General features: G+C 45.0%; 2 protein-coding genes across 11 annotated transcripts in view; one reads left to right on the top strand and one right to left on the bottom strand.

Annotated features, from left to right (window-relative positions):
• PDYN (prodynorphin) overlaps window positions 1-5,570 on the bottom strand; it is a 126,397-nt gene extending 120,827 nt beyond the window's left edge. For 6 of the 10 annotated variants that reach the window (XM_078371196.1, XM_078371195.1, XM_035298247.3 and 3 more), the window contains exons 1-2: window positions 5,140-5,570; window positions 3,874-4,003 (exon numbers count right to left, since the gene is read on the bottom strand). The gene's annotated coding sequence lies outside the window, so the exon portion shown is untranslated. The remainder of the gene's footprint in view (window positions 1-3,873; window positions 4,004-5,139) is intronic. The other 4 variants (XM_078371198.1, XM_078371197.1, XM_078371193.1 and 1 more) reach the window with 2 other exon arrangements.
• STK35 (serine/threonine kinase 35) overlaps window positions 5,330-25,289 on the top strand; it is a 45,567-nt gene continuing 25,607 nt past the window's right edge. The window contains exons 1-3 of the mRNA XM_003732801.6: window positions 5,330-5,678; window positions 6,273-6,870; window positions 20,263-21,012. Coding sequence (XP_003732849.1) covers window positions 5,385-5,678; window positions 6,273-6,870; window positions 20,263-20,975 — 1,605 coding nt within the window. The 5' untranslated portion in view covers window positions 5,330-5,384 and the 3' untranslated portion in view covers window positions 20,976-21,012. The remainder of the gene's footprint in view (window positions 5,679-6,272; window positions 6,871-20,262; window positions 21,013-25,289) is intronic.

Here is a 25,289-nt window from a genome sequence, read left to right on the forward strand (position 1 = left end):
TGTGAAGAATTGTGTATAGAATCATCTGGCAGGCGCTCTCGTGTGCCCGGCCTCCTGCACTCAGCATATCTATTTTGATTCATCCATGCTGTTGTATCAACACTTTCTTCCTCCCTTAAGCAACACACCCTCAGCAACGTTTCATTGTATGGGAATACCATAATTTGTTTATCCATTCGTTTATTGATGAACATTGCAGCATTTTCCAGTTTGGAATTCTTATGGGAAAAGCCACTGTGAATTCCTATACAAGTCACTTTATTAGCATAAGTTTTCACTTATCGTAGACATGCAATTGCTGGGCCACAGGGTCGATATATATTTAACTTTATAAGGAATTGCCAAACTGTTTTTATTTTTTCCCCAAAATGGGTTGTACCGTTTTAAAATCTTAACAAATGGCTGGTTTAACAACAAGCTTGTTCCCATCTCATGGCTTTTGTACTTGCTCGACTTTCTTCTTGGAATGACTTCCTGTTAGTTTTCAGAGCCGGGTTCTTGACATTCAGGTTTCATTTCAAATGCCAAATGCCAAAGGGGCTATTATGGATTGAATTGTGTCTCTCCTCACCCCAAATTCATGTTAAAGTTATAATTCCCAGTACCTTAGAATGTGACTGTATTTGAAGATAAGGTCTTTAAAGAGGCCATTAAGTTAAAATAAGGCTGTCAAAATGAAGGACAAGAACCATATGATCATTTCAATTGATGCTGAAAAAGCATTTGATAAAATTCAACACTGCTTCATGATAAAAACCATAAAAAAAAAAAACTGGGATAGAAGGAAAATACCCCAACATAATAAAAGCCATATATGATAAACCCACAGCTAGTACCATATGAATGGGGAAAACCCAAAAGCCTTTCCTTTAAGATCTGGAACACAACAAGGATGCCCACTTTCACCACTGTTATTCAACACAGTACTAGAAGCACTAGCTAGAGCAAGCAGACATGAGAAAGAAATAAAGGCTATCCAAATAGAAAAGGAAAAAGTGAAATTATCCTTATTTACATATTATTGATCTTATATTTGGAAAAAACCATTAGAACTGATCAATTCAGTAAGGTTGCAGGATACAAAATCAACATACAAAAATCAGTAGTATTTCTACCTGTTAACAGTGAAAAATCTGAAAAAGAAACTTAAAAAGTAATCCCATTTATAGTGGCCAGGCGTGGTGGCTCATGGCTGTAATCCCAGCACTTTGGGAGGCCAAGGCGGGTGGATCACCAGGTCAGGAGATCAAGACCATCCTGGCCAACATGGTGAAATCCCGTCTCTACTAAAAAAAAAATTAGCTGGGTGTGGTAGTGTACGCCTGTAGTCCCAGCTACTCAGGAGGCTGATGCAGGAGAATTGCTTGAACTCAGGAGGTGGAGACTGCAGTGAGCCGAGATTGCACCACTGCACTACAGCCTGGGTGACAGTGCGCGACTCCATCACACACATGCAAAAAGTAATCCCATTTATAATAGCCACAAATAAATTAAATATCTAGGAATTAATTTAACTAAAGAATGAAAGACCTCTATAATGAAAACTATAAAACACTGAAAGAAATTGAAGAGGACACCAAAAAATGAAAAGATATTTCATGTGCATGGATAGGAAGAATCAATATTGGTTAAAATGTCCATACTACCCAAAGCAATCTACAGGTTCAATGCAAATCCTATCAAAATGCCAATGACATTCTAGACAGAAATAAAAAAAACTGTCCTAAAATTTAAATGGAACCATAAAAGACCCAGAATAGCCAAAGCTACCCTAAGCAAAAACAAGAAAACTGGAGGAATAACATTAACTGACTTCAAATCTTCAAATTATACAACAGAACTACAGTAACTAAAGCAGCATGGTATCAGAAAAAAAGCAGACACATAAACCAATGGAACAGAATAGAGAACCCAGAAACAAATCCACATACCTACAATGAACTTCATTTTCAACAAAGATACCAAGAACATACACTGAGGAAAAGATAATCTCTTCAATAAATAGAGCTGTGAAAACTGGATATACAGAAGGATGACACTGGAACCCTATCTCTTGCCATATGCAAAAATCAGCTAAAAATGGATCAAAGAATTTTATCCAAGACCTTCAACTATGAAACTACTACAAGAAAACTTTGGGGAAACTCTCCAAGACATCAGTCTGGGCAAGGAGTTCTTGAGTAATACTCTATAAGCACAGGCAACCAAAGTAAAAATGGGATCACACCAAGTTAAAAAACCTTCTGCTCAGCAAAGGAAACATCTACAAAGTAAAGAGACAACCCACAGAATGGGAGAAAATATTTGCAAACTATCCATGTGACAAGGAATTAACAGAATACATCAAAAGCTCAAACAAATCTATAGGAAAAACATTTAATAATCTGGTTAAAAATGGGTAAAAGATTTGAATGGACATTTCTCAAAAAAAAAAAAAAAAAAAGGCTGGGCGTGGTGGCTCAAGCCTGTAATCCCAGCACTTTGGGAGGCCGAGGCGGGTGGATCACAAGGTCAAGAAATCGAGACCATCCTGGCAACATGGTGAAACCCCGTCTCTACTAAAAATACAAAAAAATTAGCTGGGCATGGTGACAGGTGCCTGTAATCCCAGCTACTCAGGAGGCTGAGGCAGGAGAATTGCCTGAACCCAAGAGGCGGAGGTTGCGGTTAGCCGAGATTGCGCCATTGCACTCCAGCCTGGGTAACAAGAGCGAAACTCCGTCTCAAAAAAAAAGACATACGAGTGACAAACACAAATATGAAAAGGTTCTCGACACTGTTAATTATCAGAGAAATGCAAATCAAAACTACAATGAGATATCATCTAATCCCAATTAAAATGGCTTATATCCAAGACAAGCAATCACAAATTCTGGCAAGGATGTGGAGAACATATACTGTCAGTGGGAATGTAAATTAGTACAACCACTATAGAGAACAGTTTGAAAGTTCCTCAAAAAAAACTAAAAATAGAGCTACCATATAATCCAGCCATCCCACCGCTGGGTATATTCCCAAAAGAAAGGAAATCAGTATTTCAATTTTCCAGTGTTTTTTGCAGCTCTGTTCACAACAGCCAAGATTTGGAGGTAACCTAAGTGTCCATCAACAGATAAATGGATAAAGAAAATGTAGTTCTTATACACAATGGAGTATTACTCTGCCATTAAAGAGAATGAGATTCAGTCATTTGCAATAACATGGACGGAACCAGAGATCATTATGTTAAGTGAAATAAGCCAAGCACAGAAAGAAAACATTGCATGTTCTATTTGTGGGATCTAAAAATCAGAACAACTGAACCCATGGAGACAGAGAAAGTAGAATGATAGTTACTGGAGGCTGGGAAGGGTGGCGGGGGAATCAGAGGATGTGAGAGGGTAAGTAACGAAGATTGTTAATGGTCATGTTTAAAAAGACTTTCTGATCACCATTTTGCAACCGTAATAATTGTTTCAAGCAAGAATCCGCATGAATTCTAAAACCAGTGGGTAAGAGTCTGGTGAAGAACAGGATATTTAAACAGTCTCAAAATATCTTCCCACAGGATACTTAATAGTTACAAAAGGAAAAATTGTAACTTTATGGTGGCGTGTACCTCCCCCTACACAACCTCAACCAAATGATGGAAGTTAATACCACGAATACCGGGACAAATACAATGTCATGTGCCTCCTGATGAAAGGCCCTGAGGAGGCAACTCTTTTCAGTAACATTCCTGCCAGAAAATGCAAACCCTCACCCTCTCAGAATAGCAAGGGATGGGTAGGTAATGTGGGGCGGGGGGGGGGGGGGGGGGAAGTGCATACTCTGCATGTAATCATAAGAAAACATTAAAATCAAAATTTAGGGACATTCTATAATATAACTCACCAGTACTCTTCCAAAATGTCAAGGTCATGAAAGACGAAGGCTGGATAACTGCCCTTCCAGGTTAAAGGAAACTAAAGAGGTATGACAAGTCAATGAAACGTGTGATCCTGAATTGCATCCTGGGGAATAGCTATAAAGAACATGATTGAGACAATTAGCAAAATTTAAATATGGATGGAGTGTATTAAATAACACAATTGTATCATTGTTAAAATTCCTGACTTTTGATCACTGTACTGAGATTATGCAAGATAATGCCTTTTTTAAAGGAAAGACATATAAATATTTGGAATAAAGAAGCTTGTTGGAAACTCTAAAATGATGTCCTAAAATATATATATATACATTATATAAGTGTGAGTGTGTGTGTGTGTGTGAATATCTATATACCATATACTGATTCCCTTTCTTTTCAGGTATAAACCATATGGATATCTACACACAATATATGTGTGTGTGTGTGTAAGATACGGAAATGCAGCAAAATATAACAATTTGTTATTCTGGTAAAAAAGTATATGATCTTTATGATTCTTGAAATTTATGTGTAAATTTGAAATTTAATCACAAAAACATTAGAGGCTTTCAGCGACTAAATACACTATCAGATATAGCCTGTCCCCAACGAGCACTCTTTAGCTCATTCTTCTTCTCCATCACACTTATCAATGGCAAAAATTATCCTTTAATACTTAACATTGACTGTGTGTAAGGCTGTCCTAAGTGCTTTATCTGGATAACCTCTGTGAATCTTCTTACAGGTGAGGTAAAAACCCACAAGAAAGTTGATTAACTTGCCCAAGGCCACCCATGTGGTTTGTCTCCTGCAGTGACACAGAACCTCAACCAAGGCAGAAACTGCCTTGTCTACTTCTCTTTCCCCAGAGACTTAAAACGGTGCCTAGCACATTACAGGTGTTCAATAGATAACGGTAGATTCAGTTAACACTGGGCACCCACTAGGCCTACACTGTAATACAAAGTACAGAACAAAATACTCAAAAATCTGTGCTTAAATGGAGCTTTGAGTATTAACTCAGCCCCACACCCAATTAGCCTCTATCTATGTATTTCATTTGGTTCTATTGTTCCTGAGAATTAAGGCCCATTTAATCCATTTAGCAGAGGATCATCAGATAAACGATGCTCAGGTTGTGGCAATGATTTGCACAAGATTACTGGGCTGGTAGAAGGGAAGGTCAGGATTCCAACCCACTCCCTAACGTTCCCAGACCGAGTTATGAATCAAAAAACCAAGACAATCACCCTATCAGTATTTATTAAGCGCCTACTGCGTACGGTTGGTCTTCACGCAGGTCAGGCGAGGAGAAGGGGTCGCGGTGCGCGGGCCGCCGCGGATCACGGGAATTTGGCGCCTATTTTTTGTTGGCTGGGTGTTCTCGCCGGTGATTGGGCCCCGGCGAGGCGTGCTGGTGCGCTCTGCTGCGGCTGCTCCGTCGACCTTGGCAGGACCAGGCGGCGCAGGACTCACTCGGCTGGCCTCCCAGGGGATGGGCCACCAGGAGTCTCCGCTGGCCCGGGCGTCGGCGGGAGGTGCAGCTTATGTAAAGAGGTTATGTAAAGGGCTCAGCTGGCGGGAACACGTGGAAAGCCACGGGAGCCTGGGAGCCCAGGCCTCCCCAGCGAGCGCCGCGGCAGCAGAAGCACCCGCCACACGCCGGGCTCGGGCCACCACCTCCCGCGCAGCTCGGTCACGGAGGCAGCCTCATCGCGGAGCGGACCATCCCCAGACAGGGGCTCCAGGAGTGAAACGGACAGCCCGGAAGCGGAGGTGCGCGGGCCAGGTAAGGGTACTGTTCGAGGACTGAAGAGCCAGCACCGAGGATGGAGTTACTGCCACTGCCTCCGCGCTCGGGGAGGGCAATCGGATTCCTCGGCCGGTCGCGCTCCGAGACACGGAACTTTTTAGCCAATCTCTTCTACCCGCCGCCCTAGGGGACTTGGGTCGGTCCGCCGGGCTCCGCTAGGGCTTAATTCAATGGACTGTTTACACCCGGGCGAACACAAGGTGGGGCGCGGGGAGGGGCGTCACGGAGGGGTACGGGCAAAGAAAAAGTTTTCCGCCGGCCGAATCGCATCTTAAGGCGGTTTTCAGAAGGCGTTAAGCTTTCTGTGTGTTCTTTTTCTTATCGCTACACGACAAACTAACAGAGAAAGGGGAGAGTTTGTGCTTTTCTTTCCGGTTCTCCCTCTGAGCCGCTGCCCAGTGGTTCCGTCTTTCCCGCTTTCCCCTCCCCTCCCCCGTTCAATCAGCGGCTGTGGCTTCCGTCTTAAAGGGGCCGCGGCGGCCGGGGGAGGAGGAGGTGGGGCGCTCCGCGGCCTACTCTCCTGGCCTCCCCGCCTCGGCCTGGTCGTTTAACCGATTCTTTGGCCTGCAGGTCACAATCCAAGGTCCCGCTCCTCCGCGTCCCGGGGCCGGACGAAGGGATGAGGCAGGGGGGGCCCGGGCAGCGCCGTTGCTGCTCCCCCCGCCGCCCGCAGCCATGGAAACGGGAAAGGACGGCGCCCGCAGAGGTACACAAAGCCCGGAGCGGAAAAGGCGAAGCCCAGTGCCGCGGGCGCCCAGCACGAAGCTGAGGCCAGTGGCGGCGGCCCAGGCCATGGATCCGGTGGCGACCGAGGCCCCGGGCGAGGCCTACCTGGCGCGGCGATGGCCAGAGGGCGGTGGCGGGTCCGCTCGGCCGCGCTACAGTCTGTTGGCGGAGATCGGGCGCGGCAGCTACGGCGTGGTTTACGAGGCAGTGGCCGGGCGCAGCGGGGCCCGAGTGGCGGTCAAGAAGATCCGCTGCGACGCCCCCGAGAACGTGGAGCTAGCTCTGGCTGAATTCTGGGCCCTCACCAGCCTCAAGCGGCGCCACCAAAACGTCGTGCAGTTTGAGGAGTGCGTCCTGCAGCGCAACGGGCTAGCGCAGCGCATGAGTCACGGCAATAAGAGCTCGCAGCTTTACCTGCGCCTGGTGGAGACCTCACTGAAAGGTAGGAGCACCGCCGTCCTTTCCACATTTGCAAGGCCTGGGTCCGCGCCTCTCCGGACGGTTTGGCACACATTGTTCCCGGCCCCCCTAGGCCTCAGACCTGGTTCCTGTCACCCTGTGCCCGGACACACCCTCCTTTTCTAGGCACAGGAATTCGGCCCTCTTTTCAGGTCCCAGGATCAGTTTCTGGGCCTAACGTTGGCTGATATTTTAATAACAAGAGCTTAAGTGCAAACCATTAACTTAATAGGTGCTCAGTAATTGTGAGCTATGGTGATTAAATGCCTACTACCTTTTTAGATCGGTCAGGGAGTGGAGGAGGTGTTGGGTTCAGTTAGTAGCAGAACTGCGGAGCCCACTCACCCTCTAGGGCCTCTCTCTTTCCCTCCCAAAACGAACAAAAAGAAAAAACTTCACTGGACCCATCCACACCCTCTCCCTGTGTGGTTCCAAGTTTCCTAACACCCTCCAGCTCCCACACCCAAACTCTTGTGGCCTCCTACTCTGCCTTTTCCTCTGAGGCCCCCAGTCCTTCATCCCAGGCAGCCAAGCAAACTGGCGGTTTTCTTGCTTGGTCCTCCGAGGCATGCAGGCTGACAGCCCTCACAGGTGGCCTGAGAGCTGTCACATAACAAAGCATTCAACATCTTTTCCCTTTGTTTTACAATCTTAATCTTTTTCTTAACCTCAGAGGCTGGCTGGGAAGTGGTTTTACTTAGAAGGAAAATGGGGTTCATTGAGGCAAGTGGTCTTCAAGTCCTGGAAGAACTAATTACCTTAATTTCCCGGTTTTGACTGCCGTTAGGGACCGTGTTCATCCTAAATACTCGGTACCCACAAGCCTTGTTCCTACTACTGCTGTTAGCTAGGTGTCTTCACGGAGAGGAGGAGAGGGACATTGGAAAGTTTGAGGAGACTTTCTGAGGCAGGAGGATCCAGGGGAAGAAAGTTGACTAATCCGAGGCCCAGCTGTGGTCTTAGCGCTGAAGTAATTTTTAGGTAATAACTTCAAAAGTAAATTCTGTCCTCTTTCTATAAATAGAGAAACTAGGCTTAGAAGTGAACAAATAACTTGATCAGGGTTAATCTGCTTGAAAGGGAAGTTTGACTATGCTCCTGGTTTCCTTAAGTTTCTCAGAGCTTAAGTGATGGGGAACCCAGATCTGTCTTGATTCAAGGCCTGGGTCCTTTCAAAGGTGTAATGCTGTTCTCCCTACCCTGAGGATGAACTTTTAAGAATGGGTAGGATTTGGGGTGAGTTTGGAGGGGGTGGTCTCCTAAAATCTTCTTTGGGGCTTTTGCCCAACTTTAAGATTCCCCAAGCCTTTCCCAAGAGAACACTTTTTATTCCATTGCAAGTCAGTTGTTTGACGGTGGAATTGGAAACATGAATCAGTATCACCTAAATCCCTTTAAATAGATGTCTACCTTTATGTCCATCCCTGCCCCATCCACTCTGAGAAGCCCACCCTCTCCCCAGCGTGAGTGGTTTTGTTTTGAAAAGACGTCCAGCAGAGCACAGTGACTCACAGCTAATCCCAGCACTTTGGGAGGCAGGAGGATGGCTTGAGCCCAGGAGTTTGAGACCAGCCTGGGCAACAAAGTGAGACCCCAGTCTCCACAAAAAATAGAAGAAAACTAGCCAGACATGATGGCACAGGCTTATAGTCCCAACTACTCGAGAGTCAGAGGCAGGAGGATCGCTTGAATCTGGGAGGTTGAGGCTACAGTGAGCCATGATCCTGCAGCGGCATTACAACTTGGGCTACAGAGCAAGACCCTGTTTCAAAAAAAAAAAAAAAAAAAAAAAAAAAATGCTCTCAGGGGATTCTTTTGTCTTACTTATATTCTAGGAGTGCATCACTTACTTCCAAATCCTTCCATTCTCAGACTGTCTTCTCTACTGCCAATGGACGGTCTGGACGGTCTGGACTTCCTACTAGAAGACTGCTTGATGTGGGAATTTCCTTTGCCAAATGTTTACTCCTTGTGTCCGCAGTTCATTGATGCCAGTCTCGAACCTTCAACCTCAGTTTGAAGCTCTTGCTTACTCTCTCAACATATAAATACTATGTAGACTTTCCTCACCCAAAGAATTTGTCAGAATTCCACAGTGACTCGTGGCAGCATTGCATAGTGCTTAGTACCATGGACTTTGGGGTAGACCCTCTGGTTCGTCCCAGGACTGACCACACAAAACATGGAGCAAATTGTTCAAACCCTATGAGGAGCATTCCTTTACTGTAAGATAGGGGTGTATACCTATGACATTAGGTACATAGGGTAACTGTACAAACGATTAATGTCAGCAAGTGCTCCGCATAGAGAGGAATTCGCTGCCTCGGATCAGTTTGCACCATGTTCTGTACTCTACCCTCACCCCTTTCAAGTTTCCCAAACTTGTTTCACCACGAACACACCTTATTTTCTGTCTTGTCAGGCACAGCAAGTTGACAGAAACACCGCTGTTTTCATCCTCCCTTTGTGAACTAAAACTGAGACCTAGAAAAATGAAATCGTTTGCTTTAGGCCACATACTGGATATGTCCCTTCGGCTGTTTGGCGTCTTCAAAATATTTGAACCACTATTTGTTCAGGGCTCAGAGACAGAGTAATGAAAAAAATGTGATTGTTTCTGCTTATGAAAATGACACTCACCATGTGTTGATTTTTTAAGTAGTAAATAGATAATCATTTTTGCTTGTTAATAATATTAAAATAGAGAGCAAAGACCAAAATTACTCCAAGTTAAATTTTCCTTACTTGGGATTCCAAAGCGCTCTTGATCTGTCCTGGGGCCCTAGGTTTACAGCATGCAGATACCATCCAGTAATGTTAGAGCTGGAAGGAATCCTAGAGATAACCTGGTTCTGCCCTCTCATTAGACAGAAAAGTCCTTTGCAGTCACCCATGGCCCTGCCTCCTGCAACTCAGAATGATTTTGAAACAGGCCAGAAAGTGGGAATCTGCCTTGAAGTCTCAACCAAACGAAGTGCTGAGTCCCTACTGTGGTATTTTTAGGGAAAGAAAAAAAGCAAAGCAAAATACACCGCTCCTTCCCCCAAAGGAACTTAGATTTGAAAAGTTTGAGAACTAGAAGAAGATTTAAATGCTATTCAGGATCACTGGACGAAATGACCAGTCAACTCAATAGCAAGGGCTTTGTACAGAACTAAGAGGAAAGAGAATCTGGAGAAGATGGGCTTGAAAGTAGGGTGCCTAGGATTGTGGATAGACAAGAAACAAAGTGAATCTTTCACTATTTGGACAGTAAAATAATCCAGTAGCAAAAAGAGAAATGTCTTGAAATGCCGTTCTTGGTCTTAATCCTTTTGGTTTGATAAACTTAAATGCATTGTCTCCTTCCCTTCTGTGCACAGACCCAACAAGTCCTGCCCAGAAGCATTCAGACAGCAGAAGTTGTGGAGCAATAGAAAGAGGTCTTAGATGTGTGACCTGGCTGTCTGCTTCACAGGAAAAGAAACAGGCCCAGAAAAGGGACAAAACTTTATCCGCAGTGAGTTAGTGACAGCACTCAAACCGGCCTCCCATGCTTTTAAAAACCATATTAACAATCCTGTAAATTATTTGTTTGATGGGTTGGTGCCTATGTCTTATAAAGAGAGGAGTGAAGGTAAGAACAGTTTGCTTTGACCCCTTGTTTTCCATTGCTAGAGGGCCCGTCCTGAATGAGCCTAAAACAAAGTTCAGGATTAGACAGCAGGCAAGCCCGAGTCCTTGTCAGTCTCAGAAGTTCTGTTGCCTTAAGGCACACACTGATTCTTGTAACAAATAGCAAGTGAGTACACACACACAAATCCAGGACAAACTCAAGACTCATACAACAGAATAGTTAGAAGTTTGGAAGAGCTGAGGCCTAGCTTACACTCAACTTGATAAAATACTAATTGTTCTTTACCAATTCTGCTTTACCAATTGATTGATATTCATGCCTCTAGGTGACTGGGAACCAAGGCCTTGGAAGGTAATCTTGCTTGCACACCAAGTGGCTACTATATTAGAAGAGGCTATGCAGAGTTTTCTCCATGAGGCATGCAGAGGACTCATGCCCACATGAACATCATGCAGGGTCACAAGTGGTAGCATCCTAGCAAATGGTAAAATTCTCTGGGAGTTTAGTTGTGGGCATTGGGGAAGCAGGGAAAGGAAATAGCTGAGGGGGAACTATAATAGTGTAGGAGAGACCAGGGTCTTAGCAATAGACAGGTTGTCAGCCTGTAAACTTCTCCAACCTGTCGAGTGCTTATGAAACCTCAGAGCAGAGCAAGGCCATTCATTCCCCTGCCCTTAGAAGGCAACTCTGAATCCTCTTCTGTGGCTTAGGCCTCTGAGTTTACAGAGCCCCCAGGTCAAGAGGCAGAGAGCTGGCTGGCATTGGGGAAATGTAAGTTAATGAGATACAATAGAATGCTAGACCCCGAGTCAGAAGGTTTTAGTCCCATTTTCACCCTGTAAAAGCTGAAACTTGCAAGTTGCTATGTATCAGGTGAAGTCAGTACTGTGATTATCTTCATTTTACAGGTGAGACAACTGAGGCCCCGAGGTTAATGAAATTGCCCAATGTAAAACAGCTAGGCGAGTAACCAAGTCAGGATTCAAGCCTAGACATTCAAACTTGAGTATGCTTCCTTAACTGCTGTGGGGTACTGCTGGGACAGGTGGCTTAAGTTCTAAGTTCTTCTGTTTTTCTTGGTTGTAAATTGGGCATAATCATATTTTACTCAGAAACTGATGGCTCAGGCCAGACACGGTGGCTCATGCCTATAATCCCAGCACTTTGGGAGGCCGAGGTGGGTGGATCACCTGAATTCAGGAGTTCGAGACCAGCCTGGCCAAAGTGGTGAAACCCTGTCTTACTAAAATACAAAAATTAGCCAGGCATGGTGACAGGCACCTGTAGTCTCAGCTACTCAGGAGGCTGAAGCAAGAGAATCTCTTGAACCCAGGAGGCAGTGAGCCAAGATCGCATCAGTGTACTCCAGCCTGGGTGACAGAGCAACTCTGTCTCAAAAAAAAAAAAAAAAAAAAAAAAACAGCAAACCAATCGCTCCTCTTTTAGTTGTAGATTGATCAGTGTTTGTGACACTGCTGATTTCTGTTGGTCCTTTCTGTGTCTCAGCTGCCAGGGACCTCACCTGCTCTCTCTGGTCTACTCTTGAATGATTTGCAACCACACAGACTTCCCTCTTGCTCCTGACCAACTGCTTTTTATATGCATTGGGGAATTTTAGGTGCTCCCAGGAGACAAGCCTTCCTTAATTGAGAGCTTTGGTTAATTGGGAGTTGCCTTAAGTTTATAGTGTAAACTCCTGAGGAGTGCTTCCTAAGTAGAACTTGAAGCTCGTTTTCACCTGAAATTTGGCCTTTGCTGGTATCTTTAGGGCTAGGAACCCTCTTAGTGACTTGTAAATTCTGGATCCTGACCTAGTTGTCTTTAACTTCCATATTCTACATATTCTACTACTACTGTCTGTGTTCTTTCTCTTTTTACACCTCTCCAGCTCATGACTTTTATCTTATTTATTTCACGCTCTTAATGTCCACCTAAGTGTGTGTGTGGTATACTGTGGGGAGCCCAGAGACTTCATTTCATTCCACCGTGAGCGCCTCATCTAATGGAAGAGATGGTTACAGTACAACAGATGTGACTTCACTGCAGCCTGTGAGAGGTTCTCTGGGGGAATCAGCTGCCAGGAATGTGGGCTAAATCTGGGGAAAGGAAGGATGAGTTGTAAAAGGGTAAATCAGAAACAACCCTGGCAAGAGCTGAGGCTTAGGTGTGTGGCAAGGCCTATGCATATGGAGAGAGATACTTGAGCTGTGGATTAGGGGTACTCCAACTGTCTGCCTGGCTGGTGGATTCTACATTTTAACAAACCCCTGTAATGTTCCAAGTAGTAATAGCTAGCGTTGTATTTTCATATTCCTTTTTCATGTAATCATCTCCACTGTAAAGTTGGTGTTTTTATAAACTGTTCTTAGAAGAAAATCAATATCCATCAAGGTCAAGTAACCTAGGTTTACATCCAGATGCTCTTTCCAGTGTCCATGTTTTTGACAGGCTGCCTTATGACTGTATTGGACAGCTGCCAGTGGTGTCCAGAGACGTTAGCATAATTCACACGCAGTAGCAGTCTGCTTTGGTGCCCAGGCACCATTCAAGGTGCTTTGTATGTCACAATGAAGCCTTATAGCAGTCCAGTGATGTGGGTGTTTCTTCTCAATTTATAGAAAATTAAACAGATTCTTGGTGTCTTAAGTTTACCCAGGATCATATAGCTATGTAATTGGGAGGTCGGGGGACGGGTAGTAGAGGGAATGTTGACCCCAGGCCTGGCTGGCTCTATAGCCCCTGTCCTGCCAGTGGGTTCTCGCTTGTCCTCTTTTGGATACTGTTTTGCCTGGGCAGCCATCATAACAAGTCTGTTAATCTTAGGAAGTACTTTGGACACACCCTGTGGTGTTGCTATGGTACCCAGCCTCTTTATAATGACATCGCAGCCCAAAATCATTGTGAATGGGACCAACACTTGGTCCATATGCTTGTATTGTTTTGGGAAGATGCATATGGACATCTGGTTGGGTCCATGTCTTTAGCTTCTCAGGACAGATCTTTAGCTGAGCCAGCTCTTTAAAGTATTTTAATGTACAACTCCTAATTAAACAGGGATGGCTACAGTAATTATTCAAACTCCATTTTTCTGGGTTCTCTCTAATCCTTTTTCTTAGACATTGTAACTTTTATATTTTGCCTTTCCCCCCTTCACATTAAAACTTGCTGGCCGGGTGTGGTGGCTCACGCCTATAATCCCAGCACTTTGGGAGGCTGAGGCGGGTGGATCATGAGGTCAAGAGATCAAGACCATCCTGGTCAACAAGGTGAAACCCCGTCTCTACTAAAAATACAAAAATTATCTGGGCATGGTGGTGTATGCCTGTAGTCCCAGCTACTCGGGAGGCTGAGGCAGGAGAATTGCTCGAACCCAGAAGGCCAAGGTTTCGGTGAGCCGAGATCGTGCCATTGCACTCCAGTCTGGGTAACAACAGCGAAACTCCATCTCAAAAAAAACAAACTTGCTTATTCTATACTATGTGACTTTCTTTTTTGGCTTTTTAAGTAAACTTTTGTTGAAGTATAACTTTCAGCCAGTTGGCAATACCATAGTTAACTGTTCCTCCTTCTCATTCTTGAACAGTTTTCTAGTCCTTCACTTACTCTGTATGGAAACCACTTCTGGGTATTTCTGGTGGTTGGTGTGTGTTTTCTTGTTGGGTAGGTTGCGCGGGGGAGGGGGGCTTGTCTGTTTTGTATCTTTTTGGCACTTTTGGAATAAATTCCTCAAGTGGGATTTTTCTTTCAAATGGATTGAGCATTTTTAAGACTTATATGTGTATTGCTGAATTGCTGTCGTCCTAGTCCTAATTAGTCCTCTGCTGAAAGACAAATCTGCATGTTGTGTGGTTGAACCATCACGATGGACTGGATGAACATTGAGCTCCTTGGGGCATGTGTCATAGTCCGCTGTGGGAACTAGCACATCCAGGTGCTGCTGGCACTAAGGCAGTCGGAGTGCTTCTGCTGAGAATCTAAGCTATGGAAACTGGACGTCCTGCCCTCAACTAGGCAAGTTACTTAATCTTCTGTTCCTCAGTCTCCTCACCTGTGAGAGGAAATGTAATTATCATCTGAATAGATAGCAGTTTAGAGTAACAGAAGACTGGGCAGAGCGCTCTCTGAATTCCTCCTTTCCATCTTATGAAACAAGTTACAAATTTTAATTTATCCTGAACTTTAAGACCTTTCACATCCTCTTCTTACCTCCTCCCTTGCCAGCCCTCACTTCGCCAGGTTTCGAGCCTCTTGACAAGTTAGTCTGCCACTAGTCCGTCTCCCATCACCAGCCCCTCATGCCTCCATACGGAACTTGTCTCGCTGTCTAAGATACACTCTCACACGTTAACGTCTCTGAAATCAGAGGTTGGCTTAGTCATTGGTGTGTCCATAGTGTTTTCAGCAGCCTATATGGCTTACTTAAATGGTATGGCTTAAAATTGGTGACTTGTAGATTCTGTAAGCAACGTATCCCTAAAATAGGTCAGTGGCCAGGTGTGGTAGCCCATGCTTATAATCTCAGTATTTAAGGGGGCTGAGGTGGAAGGAATGCCCGAGCCCAGGAGTTCAAGACCAGCCTGGGCAACATAAGGAGACCCTATCTCTACAAAATATGGGGAAAAAAATGGCTGGGCAGGGTGGCCCATGCCTATAGTCCCCGCTACTCCAGAGGCTGAGGCAGGAGGCTCTTCTGAGCCCAGAAGGTAGAGGCAGCAGTGTGCTGTGATTGACTGCACTCTGGCCTGGGCAACAGAGCTAGACTGTTGCAGAATAAGTAAATAAATAAAATATATCTAGAACTTTTAGTCACTTCCCATTTCTTAGAGTCTAAATCCGCCTTAAGAATAGCTCCAGCCTCGTTTCAACACATCCATTGGAAACCTTCTGTGATTACCCAGACTACTTGTGTTCCTGGCGCACACCCCCGTGCTCCTGTGCCCACTCCCCTCATCCTGGAAGATGCAGCTGCAGGGCCTCTCGCAGCTATTCTCAGCCTGCCTTCTTCTCATCCCAGCTTCTCCCCCAACTCCTTGGGCAGATCTGGGCCCGCTTCCTAGTTTTCACAGCTGTAGTTATTCTGCTTCTAAGCAGAAGCCTCTGTAAGGGCAGGAGTCCCCCTCATCTCACCACACCACTGTGTCTCAGAGCAATATGGGCTCAGAAATTATTTAAGTGGTGTTTACTGAAACCTGGAAATCTAACTTCTGGTGGAGGCTTAAGAATAGGCTTGTAAAATCCAGGGCATTTTGTATTTCTTTCCAGGAAGTGCCTGTCTTTCCAAAGCTCCTACTGGCTTGTCCTTATGTTGAGCCTGCTGGCCTCCCATTTCTCAGTGAAGCCAGCCATGTTTTATTGGGAATTTCTGCACAACCGATCAATTTCCATGACTAATGAGATGCGAGACACCTGCTTAGTTTTGTTCTTGGGTTTACTTTTTTAAGCATTTTGTCTTCTGTGAACTGTGGCATAGGATATGTTTTGAGATACGTAATTTGTATTTTGGTCACCTGACTGTCAGACTTGAGGGAAAGGTAGTAAAACTGTCCCACAGGCAGGCCTGCCTCTCTTGGAAATACACTTTTTAGCCCTCTGTGAACTGGGAGACAGCATGGTCTGTGGGGAGGGCTTGCTATGGGGGCTCTCTCCTGTCCTCCCCAGTTACTCATGGCAGGACACTTGGGCAGGCTCTGAAGCCTTTTGCAGCCTTAGTTGGCCCACCTGTAAAATGGTGTCTAGTAAATTGAGAATAGTTCATATGATAAACTTTTAAAATAGTACCTGGAACCCAGTAGGCTTTCAAAGGCCTATTTACCTCAGATCCTTTTACTATCTCCAAACAACCTGCCCGTTTTCTCCCTCTCTGGGAAAAAAGCTAAATTTGTGACTCTTATTAATCTCATACAACTGCCAGATTATACTAGACAAGGGAATTAGTAAATTTTGTTTCTAACAGTTCAAAAAACCTGAAATTCATGTGGGGATTTTAGTGGTTGCTGCATGTGTCTATTCCAATTATATATCCTGAAACTGGGGAAATACCCGCAGTTGTGGGTGGGGTTGGGGGCCCACTGTGAGTTGGACCTGAGCTAAAACTCCATGGATCACCTGCCCTGCATTAGTCCTGTTCTGACTGGTGGGCCACAGTGACACTTTGGTTCTTTGGGAATTAGTGTCTTTGTGGAACGAGTGTTCGGTACTCCCCTAAAGTTTGATTACTTTCCCTTCTTCAGTGCACAGTCATCCTGGAAAATGACTGCAGGTTAATCTGGGGAGTCCAGAAGACTGAGTAAGAAATCTAGTCCCCCGACCTCAAAACATCTGCAGAATGTGCCAGCATTTCTTACGGTTAAGTGGAAAAGTTAAGCCATAGATTGCCAACTGGCTATACCTGGTATAATTAATAAAAACTAAAATAAAAATAAGGAACTAGTGCCTTGGCTGGTCAGAAGAGGGAGGTTACTGGGAAATCAGGTGAGTATAAGATAGATTGGCATTGCAGCTAGCCTTAAGGTGCACATTTCATTTGTACCTGCAGAGATTGTGGGGGCAGAGGGCCTAGGTGGAGGGATGACTTCAAATGGGAGTAGCCTGGTCTACCTAGAACATGGGTTTCAGCTGTTCCAGCCCAGGAAGTATGATGTCTTAGATAGAATCATCTACTTTCGTTCTCTAATTCTTTTGCCTAACATCTAAAAACTTACTTGTATGTCCTATACCACTGGGATTATTGAAATCGGTGGCTTCCAAGGATTTGGTTGTGGTTGGGTGGAAATGATGATGCTAGTGCGGGTCAGTGGATCATTTCCCCAAAAAGATCTTAGATTCTGCAAAATGTAGTTCATACCTGACTTAATTCACAGTACTCATGTGGTAGAGGTGTCATTCTGTCATTTGATAGATCTAAAGACTGAAGCACCAAAAAGACTGAAGCTCAGAGAGGTTCAGGGACTTGCCCAGGGTCCTGCCTGTCTTTTCATCACACTTCTATCTCCCTATATTTTCTGTGGAAGAAAGAATCCACCCAGTGAAGCAGTGGGCAGAGTTGGGGTCTCAACCCAAACTGCTTGTTTCCTGGTCTGTGTTTTTCCTGTTACCTCACCAAGTGCCTCGCATCGTCCACGTCCTCCTTCCATCTGGTCGTAGGTAGCTGAAACCCCCGTTAGACAGTCTGCTTGGAGTAAAGGACTAGAATTTCTCCTGGGCAGCTAGGAGTTTGTGCGTGAAAGCACACACTGCAGCTTCTCATGAAATAAGTCCAGGGGCCCTTCCTGTGCAAAGAATTACTTTTCTTTTGAGACAGAGTCTTGCTTTGTCGCCAGACTGGAGTGCAGTGGCACGATCTGCTCACTACAACCTCCACCTCCCAGGTTCAAGCAGTTCTCTTGTCTCAGCCTCCTGAGTAGCTGGGACTATAGGCGCCTGCTACCATGCCCGGCTAGTTTTTTTTGTATTTATTAGAAACAGGGTTTCACCATGTTGGCCAGGATGGTCTCGATCTCCCGACCTCCCAAAGTGCTGGGATTACAGGCATGAACCACCACACTCGGCCAAAGAAGTACTTTTGAGGCCAGGTGCTATTGAGAAGCTGGGACTCCTGAGGCCACTGCACCTGGCCTCAAACGTACTTATTTTGGAAGGACTTTGGGAAGCCAAGGTGGGAGGACCACTTGAGCCCAGGAGTTGGAGACTCTGGAGAGCTATGGTTGCACCGGCACTCCGGCCTGGGTGACAGCGAGACCATAACTTGCAAAAACAATAACAACACTTTTTTTATCTGGGACAGATAGCTGTGCTCCCAGTTTTCCATTCTGTCATACCCACTGATGCTGGATGTGATTCTGAGAATACTTCTTCCTGTCCAGAATTTGCCTCTCAACAAAACAGCCCCTGCTGTAGCATCTCCGGTCTGACTCCTTCTTCAGGGCAGCTCCTCAGTGCAGGGGTCCCATCTCACCCAACCACTCACAAACCTTGAGTTCTTTTTTTTTACCCTTTTTTCTTTTCCTGGATTCTCATAACCTGGACTTAGATTATAGTCTGTTTTGCAGACTTGTTTTCTTTTTCCTTGGGTTGCCATAGTTACTAACTTTGTATATAAAATAAGCATCATTCCTCATCCTTTATTCTCCCACCAGAAGTTTCCCTGTTTTCTGATATGGCCTTTGCAAAAGGAATTGGGTGGCGTTTTCATCTTTTCCTTCCTGGTCCTACCTCTAGTACACATTTCTTGCTCTCCTTTTTCTGGGTCTTTACGCTGGCATCTGGATTGACTTGGGCTTCCGATTGATGTTTCATTTTGCAGTGTTTTTACATAGAGGGCCTCTGCCCATGACCTAGATAGAGGATTATGAGAGGGGAAACAAGTGATTTGGAAAGAACGAAAAACATCTGCCCTAAACTGGTTCTACCTGCATTACCTTGGTTATGAGCAACAGAAGCAAATAAATTATATAATTACAAGGGAAGTGAGGTCTATCCCATTGTGATCAAAAACCTAAAGCTTTTGTTTTGTACATCACATCATCTTGGCTGAACCTAGAACTCTCAGATCACTGGCTTTAGTAGACCGTGTGCCTGGTAATTTCAGGGCTGTTTGGGTTAGCAGAATCTCACTCAGATCACTGGTTTCCTTTATAATAGAGTCAACAACTAGTAAAAGGAACCCTCTGCCAGAAGCTGTCTGAGGAAGTGCAGTCATTTTTGGTAGGATGGACACTCCATACTGGGGCCAGAGAGAGGACTTCTCTTCAGGTTCTGGCTCAGTTACAACTGACCTTGTGACTACCCAGAGCAAGCCAGCATGTTTGCAGGCCCCGCCCCTCTCCTCATCAGTAAGATAAAACATCTCCCTTCTTAGACTTAAGCTTCGGGGACAATTGTAGTCTTCGAATAACTTCCACATAAAGGTTCACTGAACCATCAGTTGCTTTATGAAAAATACTGAGATTTGCTTGGAGATGTTGGTCACCAGCTTCCAACTTGTGGAGTTTCAAGCCCACACAATTTAATTCTATCTTGTACATCTACTTCAGACTCCACTGTTCCCACCAGACTTCCTGTTTATACCTTTCTGGTGTTTTTGTCCCTGTGTTCATCCATTCCATCTTTCAGCCTAGACTTACCTTCCTGCTCCCCCACTTATCTATTGCCTGCGTTTTACAGGGTAAGTTCAGTCCTGCCCACTTTGACACGTGCTTTCAGATCTGGTGGCTCCTGACCACCTTCACTGTTTGTAGGAGTTGACCCTCATGCAGATGTACAGCTTTTGATGGTTGCTGCTGTGGATACCTGTCATCGCTTTGAAACTAAACCTCATAGAGACGGGGGCATGTTACATACCTAACCTGTCGTAGGCATATGTTGGGCTTGCAGAAAATATTGATGGATTGGGGTGTGCCTCTGAAATAAAGGAAATTGTAGTTCCATTCTAGGTACACTAACAAGAATCCTTATACGAGTCAGGAAAAAAGAGAGGGACGGTCTTTTGCTCAGTGTGGAGTAACAATGATACTGGAAGCAACAGACCCGTGACAGCCTTCTTGCGTGCTTTCCCTTATCCCATCTACCCAGCAGTCCTGGAAGGGGTGGGTGGTATGGCACTGTCTGTGAGCAGTAAGGGACTTGGTGCCAGTTGTGCAGGTCCTCTTGGAGCAATTGTTTGTCACCAGTGTCACTCTTGAATACACTGCATCCTTTAGTTCAAAAGAAGCATGACTGTGTCCATCTTACTCAAGCTCCTTCCTATCTTCTTTGATTTAGGGGAAAGGATCCTGGGTTATGCTGAAGAGCCCTGCTATCTCTGGTTTGTCATGGAGTTCTGTGAAGGTGGAGACCTGAATCAGTATGTCTTGTCCCGGAGGCCGGACCCAGCCACCAACAAAAGTTTCATGCTGCAGCTCACGAGCGCCATTGCCTTCTTGCACAAAAACCATATTGTGCACAGAGACCTAAAGCCGGACAACATCCTCATCACAGAGCGGTCTGGCACCCCCATCCTCAAGGTGGCTGACTTTGGACTAAGCAAGGTCTGTGCTGGTCTGGCACCCCGAGGCAAAGAGGGCAATCATGACAACAAAAATGTGAATGTGAATAAGTACTGGCTGTCCTCAGCCTGCGGCTCAGACTTCTACATGGCTCCTGAAGTCTGGGAAGGACACTACACAGCCAAGGCGGACATCTTTGCCCTGGGCATTATCATCTGGGCAATGATAGAAAGAATCACTTTTATTGACTCTGAGACCAAGAAGGAGCTCCTGGGGACCTACATTAAACAGGGGACTGAGATCGTCCCTGTTGGTGAGGCGCTGCTAGAAAACCCAAAGATGGAGTTGCACATCCCCCAGAAACGCAGGACTTCCATGTCTGAGGGGATCAAGCAGCTCTTGAAAGATATGTTAGCTGCTAACCCACAGGACCGGCCTGATGCCTTTGAACTTGAAACCAGAATGGACCAGGTCACATGTGCTGCTTAAAATTCAGGGCTAAGCATTTTGGGTGATTTTAAACAAGGTGAGTGCTCTTTGTTGTTGTTTTTTGTTTTTTGAAGACATGGTCTCTCTCTGTTGCCCAGGCTAGAGTGCAGTGGCACGATCGTGGCTCACTGCAACTTCTGCCTACCGGATTCAAGTGATTCTCATGCCTCAGCCACCTGGATAGCTGGGATTACAGAGCGCCACCACGCCCAGCTAATTTTTATATTTTTAGTGAAGACGGGATTTCACCTTGCTGGCCAGGTTGGTCTCGAACTTCTGACCTCAAGTGATCTGCCAGTTTCAGCTTCCCGAAGTGCTGGGATTACAGGCGTGAGCCACCATGCCCAGCCTCTCTTTTTGTTCTGTATGCACATTTCCTGGAGTGGGTTCTTCATCCCGGACCCCGGGTTAGGCCCTGTGGAGTTGGGGGGAAATACAAGGTTAAAGAAAACCAAGTGCTGCTTATCAAAGATTCCCCCGCCCATATCTTGATGAGGAGAAATGTGAAATTATCTGAGTACAAGTTGGAAAGCTTAAAGAAGTCTTCTGAGAGGAGATTGCATTTAAGCTGTATCTCCTTTTTTTTAGAAATACTTTTTCTCATCATTCTAAATGCTCACGGTAGAAAATGTGCCTAAGAGGTAGACAGTTTTTCAGAAAGTGAACACTATCTCTAATTGTAGTATCCCGCCTACTCACACATCTCGTTCTACATAGTTTAGATCTTGCTCTAGTTGGTCGAGGTCTTTTTCTTTTTACTCATTACAAATTGGAGCATTCCTCCATGTCACACTGTAAAAGTATGGTTTTCAGTGACGGTGTGACATTCCCATTATATGTGCCATAATTTAGCCATTCTCCTCCTTTAGAAAATAGATTTTTTCCATTTTAGATACTATAAGGAATGTATTAGTGAATACTTATGTAGAAATCTTTGCTTATTTAAAAAATTTATTGTGAGCTTTCCTTTGTCAAGTATAGTCATGCTCCGTATGAGCAACATTTTGGACAAGAAGGAATGGCATGTGTCACGTGGTCCCATGAGATTATAATGGAACTGAAAAGTTCCCGTTACCTAGTGATGTAGCTGTGGTCATGTTATAGTGCATATTGTGGCGCAGTGTGTTACCTTTTCTGTGTTTAGACACAAAAAAGCTTCCCACTGTGTTACAACGGCCTATAGTATTCAGTACAGTAGCATGCTGTACAGAATTGTAGCCCAGGAACAGTGGGCCATACATGTCTCTGTGTAGTAGGCCACACCACCTAGGTTTGTGTGAGTACACTCGACGTTACACAGCAGTCTCCTAATGACTCATTTTTCAGAAATCATTAAGCAGCCTGTGATTGAGCGACCCATGACTGTACTGTGCTAGGCTCTGGGGTGACATGATGAACAAAGTCAGAGACTTTCCCCATCTTCATTAATTCTGCATCTTAATTAGGGAGAGAAACTCCAAGTTGAACTTGGTTTCATGTGTAGTATTTTCAGTGATGGTATTTCTACCGTCATTGGTAGTCACTAAGACTAATTCTTCCAATCGTAATTGTTGTATAGTTGTTTAAAGTGAAGAGAGAGTCAGGGAAATTGGCCTTTCAGGTGTTTATGCACAGAGTCAAGAGGAGGGAATTGTGGGTGAGGGAACATCCCAGACAGATGGACTAACTAACCTCTGCAAAGGACCTGAAACCAGAGGGGGAACCTGGCACATTTGAGGGACTAGACCAATTTGGGTAAATGAGGAATGTAGACATGTGGAAATGAGAGAAGACAGGGAACAGTGTAGACAGAAATTGAGCTGGAAAACGCGAAGGTGTATTTATAGGAACAGCAGAATAGTTCAGTTGGACTGAAGTTTGATGTGTGCGTAAGAGAAATAAGATGAAAAAATTGACTGGCATATACGCTAGGTAGTTTCTTACATACTATTTTGTTTCACCTTTACAATCTTGCAAAGGATTGAGTAACTTACCCCAGATCCTCCTAAGTTCAGGACGGGTATATCTTATTCAAGCATCCCTACCCCATCCCCTTCTCCTTTAATATCAAAATGGTAAGCTAGAAGTAAGCTGCTCTTACATTGTGCTGGAGCCTTGACGAGGTGATGGAGTTAGTGCTGAACTTAGTTGTCACAAGGAGCCTCAGGAGCCGTAAGGCACGGAGCTTTCCGTCACTTGGGTGAGTTCCCTTCCTTTCCCTTCATTATCCTCTGGTTTCTAGGTGGAGTCAGCTTATACAAAGTTGAGCTTGGGTTCTTGTGTAGTGTTCTCAGTGAATGTATTTCTGGAGCCAGTCACTTAGGTTTAATTCTTTCATTCCACAAACATGTATTCCAGGTGCTGGGCCAATTGGCCCTACCACCCACCGGGTAGGAGTATAGCATTACCCAAAGCTGGATTTAGGGTTAGGCTATATTAGAAGCCAAAAGGGTCAGCTAGACAGTCTTTTACATGTATTTTGTGCTGTCACTTCCCATTTTCACCTCATCCTTTCTGCTTTTGAAAGACCTCTGAAAAATTCAGATTTGCTCTCATGGAGGAAGGTTGTCATTAGAAGAGGGACCTGCATTTGGTTTAGGATTATGGGGCTGTCATAACTAATTGAGATCAGGGCCTCCATTTGGATATCCACACTTGAGATTTGTGCTGTTTTTCAGGGCAAAGTTTTGGCTAAACAGGAGTGATTCCTTCATCTAGGAAAAATAAGTGACCTTGAGAAGAGGAGAAAAGATTTAGGAATATGGTTACTTGTGAGTGTCCTAGGCTGTTTTGCAGCCCTTACAGCTAATCTTTACAGTACTGGTGGTGCCAATTTGACCGTAGCCTGTCCTGCCCTGTCTTAGGTGGGCACTTAGAACTGTGGGCCCGGGCCCAGGTCTGTGACCAGAACCAACCCCTGTGTTGCCAAAAGCTTCAAATCAGTTGTGTGGATGAGCCATATCTAGCTGGTCAGAGACTCTGAGGCTTGAGTTGGGAAGAACATTGAGTCTGACCTCCCTTTCCCCTGCCAAGTTTTGTAGATGGGCAAGCTAATTTCATTTATTTGTTGAACATGTTCTTTGGAAACTATTTCCAAGTACCATTTTAGACATGGATAATACATCAGTGAACAAAACAGACACATTTTTGCAGTGTGGCGCTTAACGTTCTATTGGGAAGACAGACAGTAACCATAGGTAATGTACAAGAAAGTACCCGGTGCTGGGTGCGGGAAGAGGGCAGGGTGGGAAGAATGTAGAGCAGGGTAGGGGAGATCTGAAGGTTAGGAGGCAGGGAGGGGTGGGGTTGCACTTTTAAATGGCAGAGGTCAGAGTGGGTCTCCTTTGAGCAAATGTAAGGAGGAGTTGAGGGAGAGAGTCCCAAGGATTTCTGGGGAAAGAGCATCTCAGGCTGAGGTATTGGCCACTGAAGGTCCTGGAAGTTGGCTAGAGTGAACAAGGGGTGTATAGGAAGAGAAAGATAACCAGGAGCCGAGTAGAGTAGGGCCCATAAGCCTCTGTGGAGATTTTGGCTTGTGATTTTGGATGAGGTGGAAAGCCATGGGTATGTTTTCAGCTGTGTGATAGCTGTACTTTTGAAATGATCACTTTGCATCTTGAAATAAACAGTGGGGGATAAGATGGAAGGCTGTTGTTGTAATCCAGGTGAGAGATGATGATGGCTTGAAACAATGGAGCAAAGAAGTGATTAATTGGATTTGGGGTGTTTTTTGAAGTCAGAGCCAGCAGGATTTCTGGCTAGATCATATATGAGGTATGAGAGAAAGGAATTAAGCATCACTCCAAGGTTTCAGCCTAAGTGATTGGAAGAATAGAGTTGCCATGAAATAAGATGGAGAAGTCATTGGGAGGAATAGGTTTGGCAGGAGAAAGTGAGGTTTTAGTTATCTGAAAGTGTGGTGTGCCTATTTAGAATCTAACTACAGATGTAGAGTAGGCAGTTGGATGAGTCTGGAGTTCAAGGGAGGAGTCCAGCCTAGAGATACAAATTTAGAGATTGCCACAGTACTGGAGTGGGGGTAGACAAGAGGTCAGAGGACTGAGCTCCTGGTGGTGCAACACTGAGGGTGGGAAGAAAGAAAGGAGCCAGAGACGGGGGAAAGGACAGCAAGAGGAGGAGGGAGCCTGCTGTGGCATCATATGCTAGTTGATTGAGTGAGAGGAATTGGCCATTGGATTTGGTAAATGGGAAAGCATCAGTATTCATGAACAATTTTGGTGGAGTAATGGGGGAACCTGTAACTAGGGTGGATTTGATAAGAGTAGAGGAGAGGAATTGGAGACAGTGAAACAATACATCAGGGGTTCTCCAAGT

The sequence above is a fragment of the Callithrix jacchus genome, chromosome 5, assembly GCF_049354715.1.
Source record: "Callithrix jacchus isolate 240 chromosome 5, calJac240_pri, whole genome shotgun sequence".
Lineage (NCBI taxonomy): Eukaryota > Metazoa > Chordata > Mammalia > Primates > Cebidae > Callithrix > Callithrix jacchus.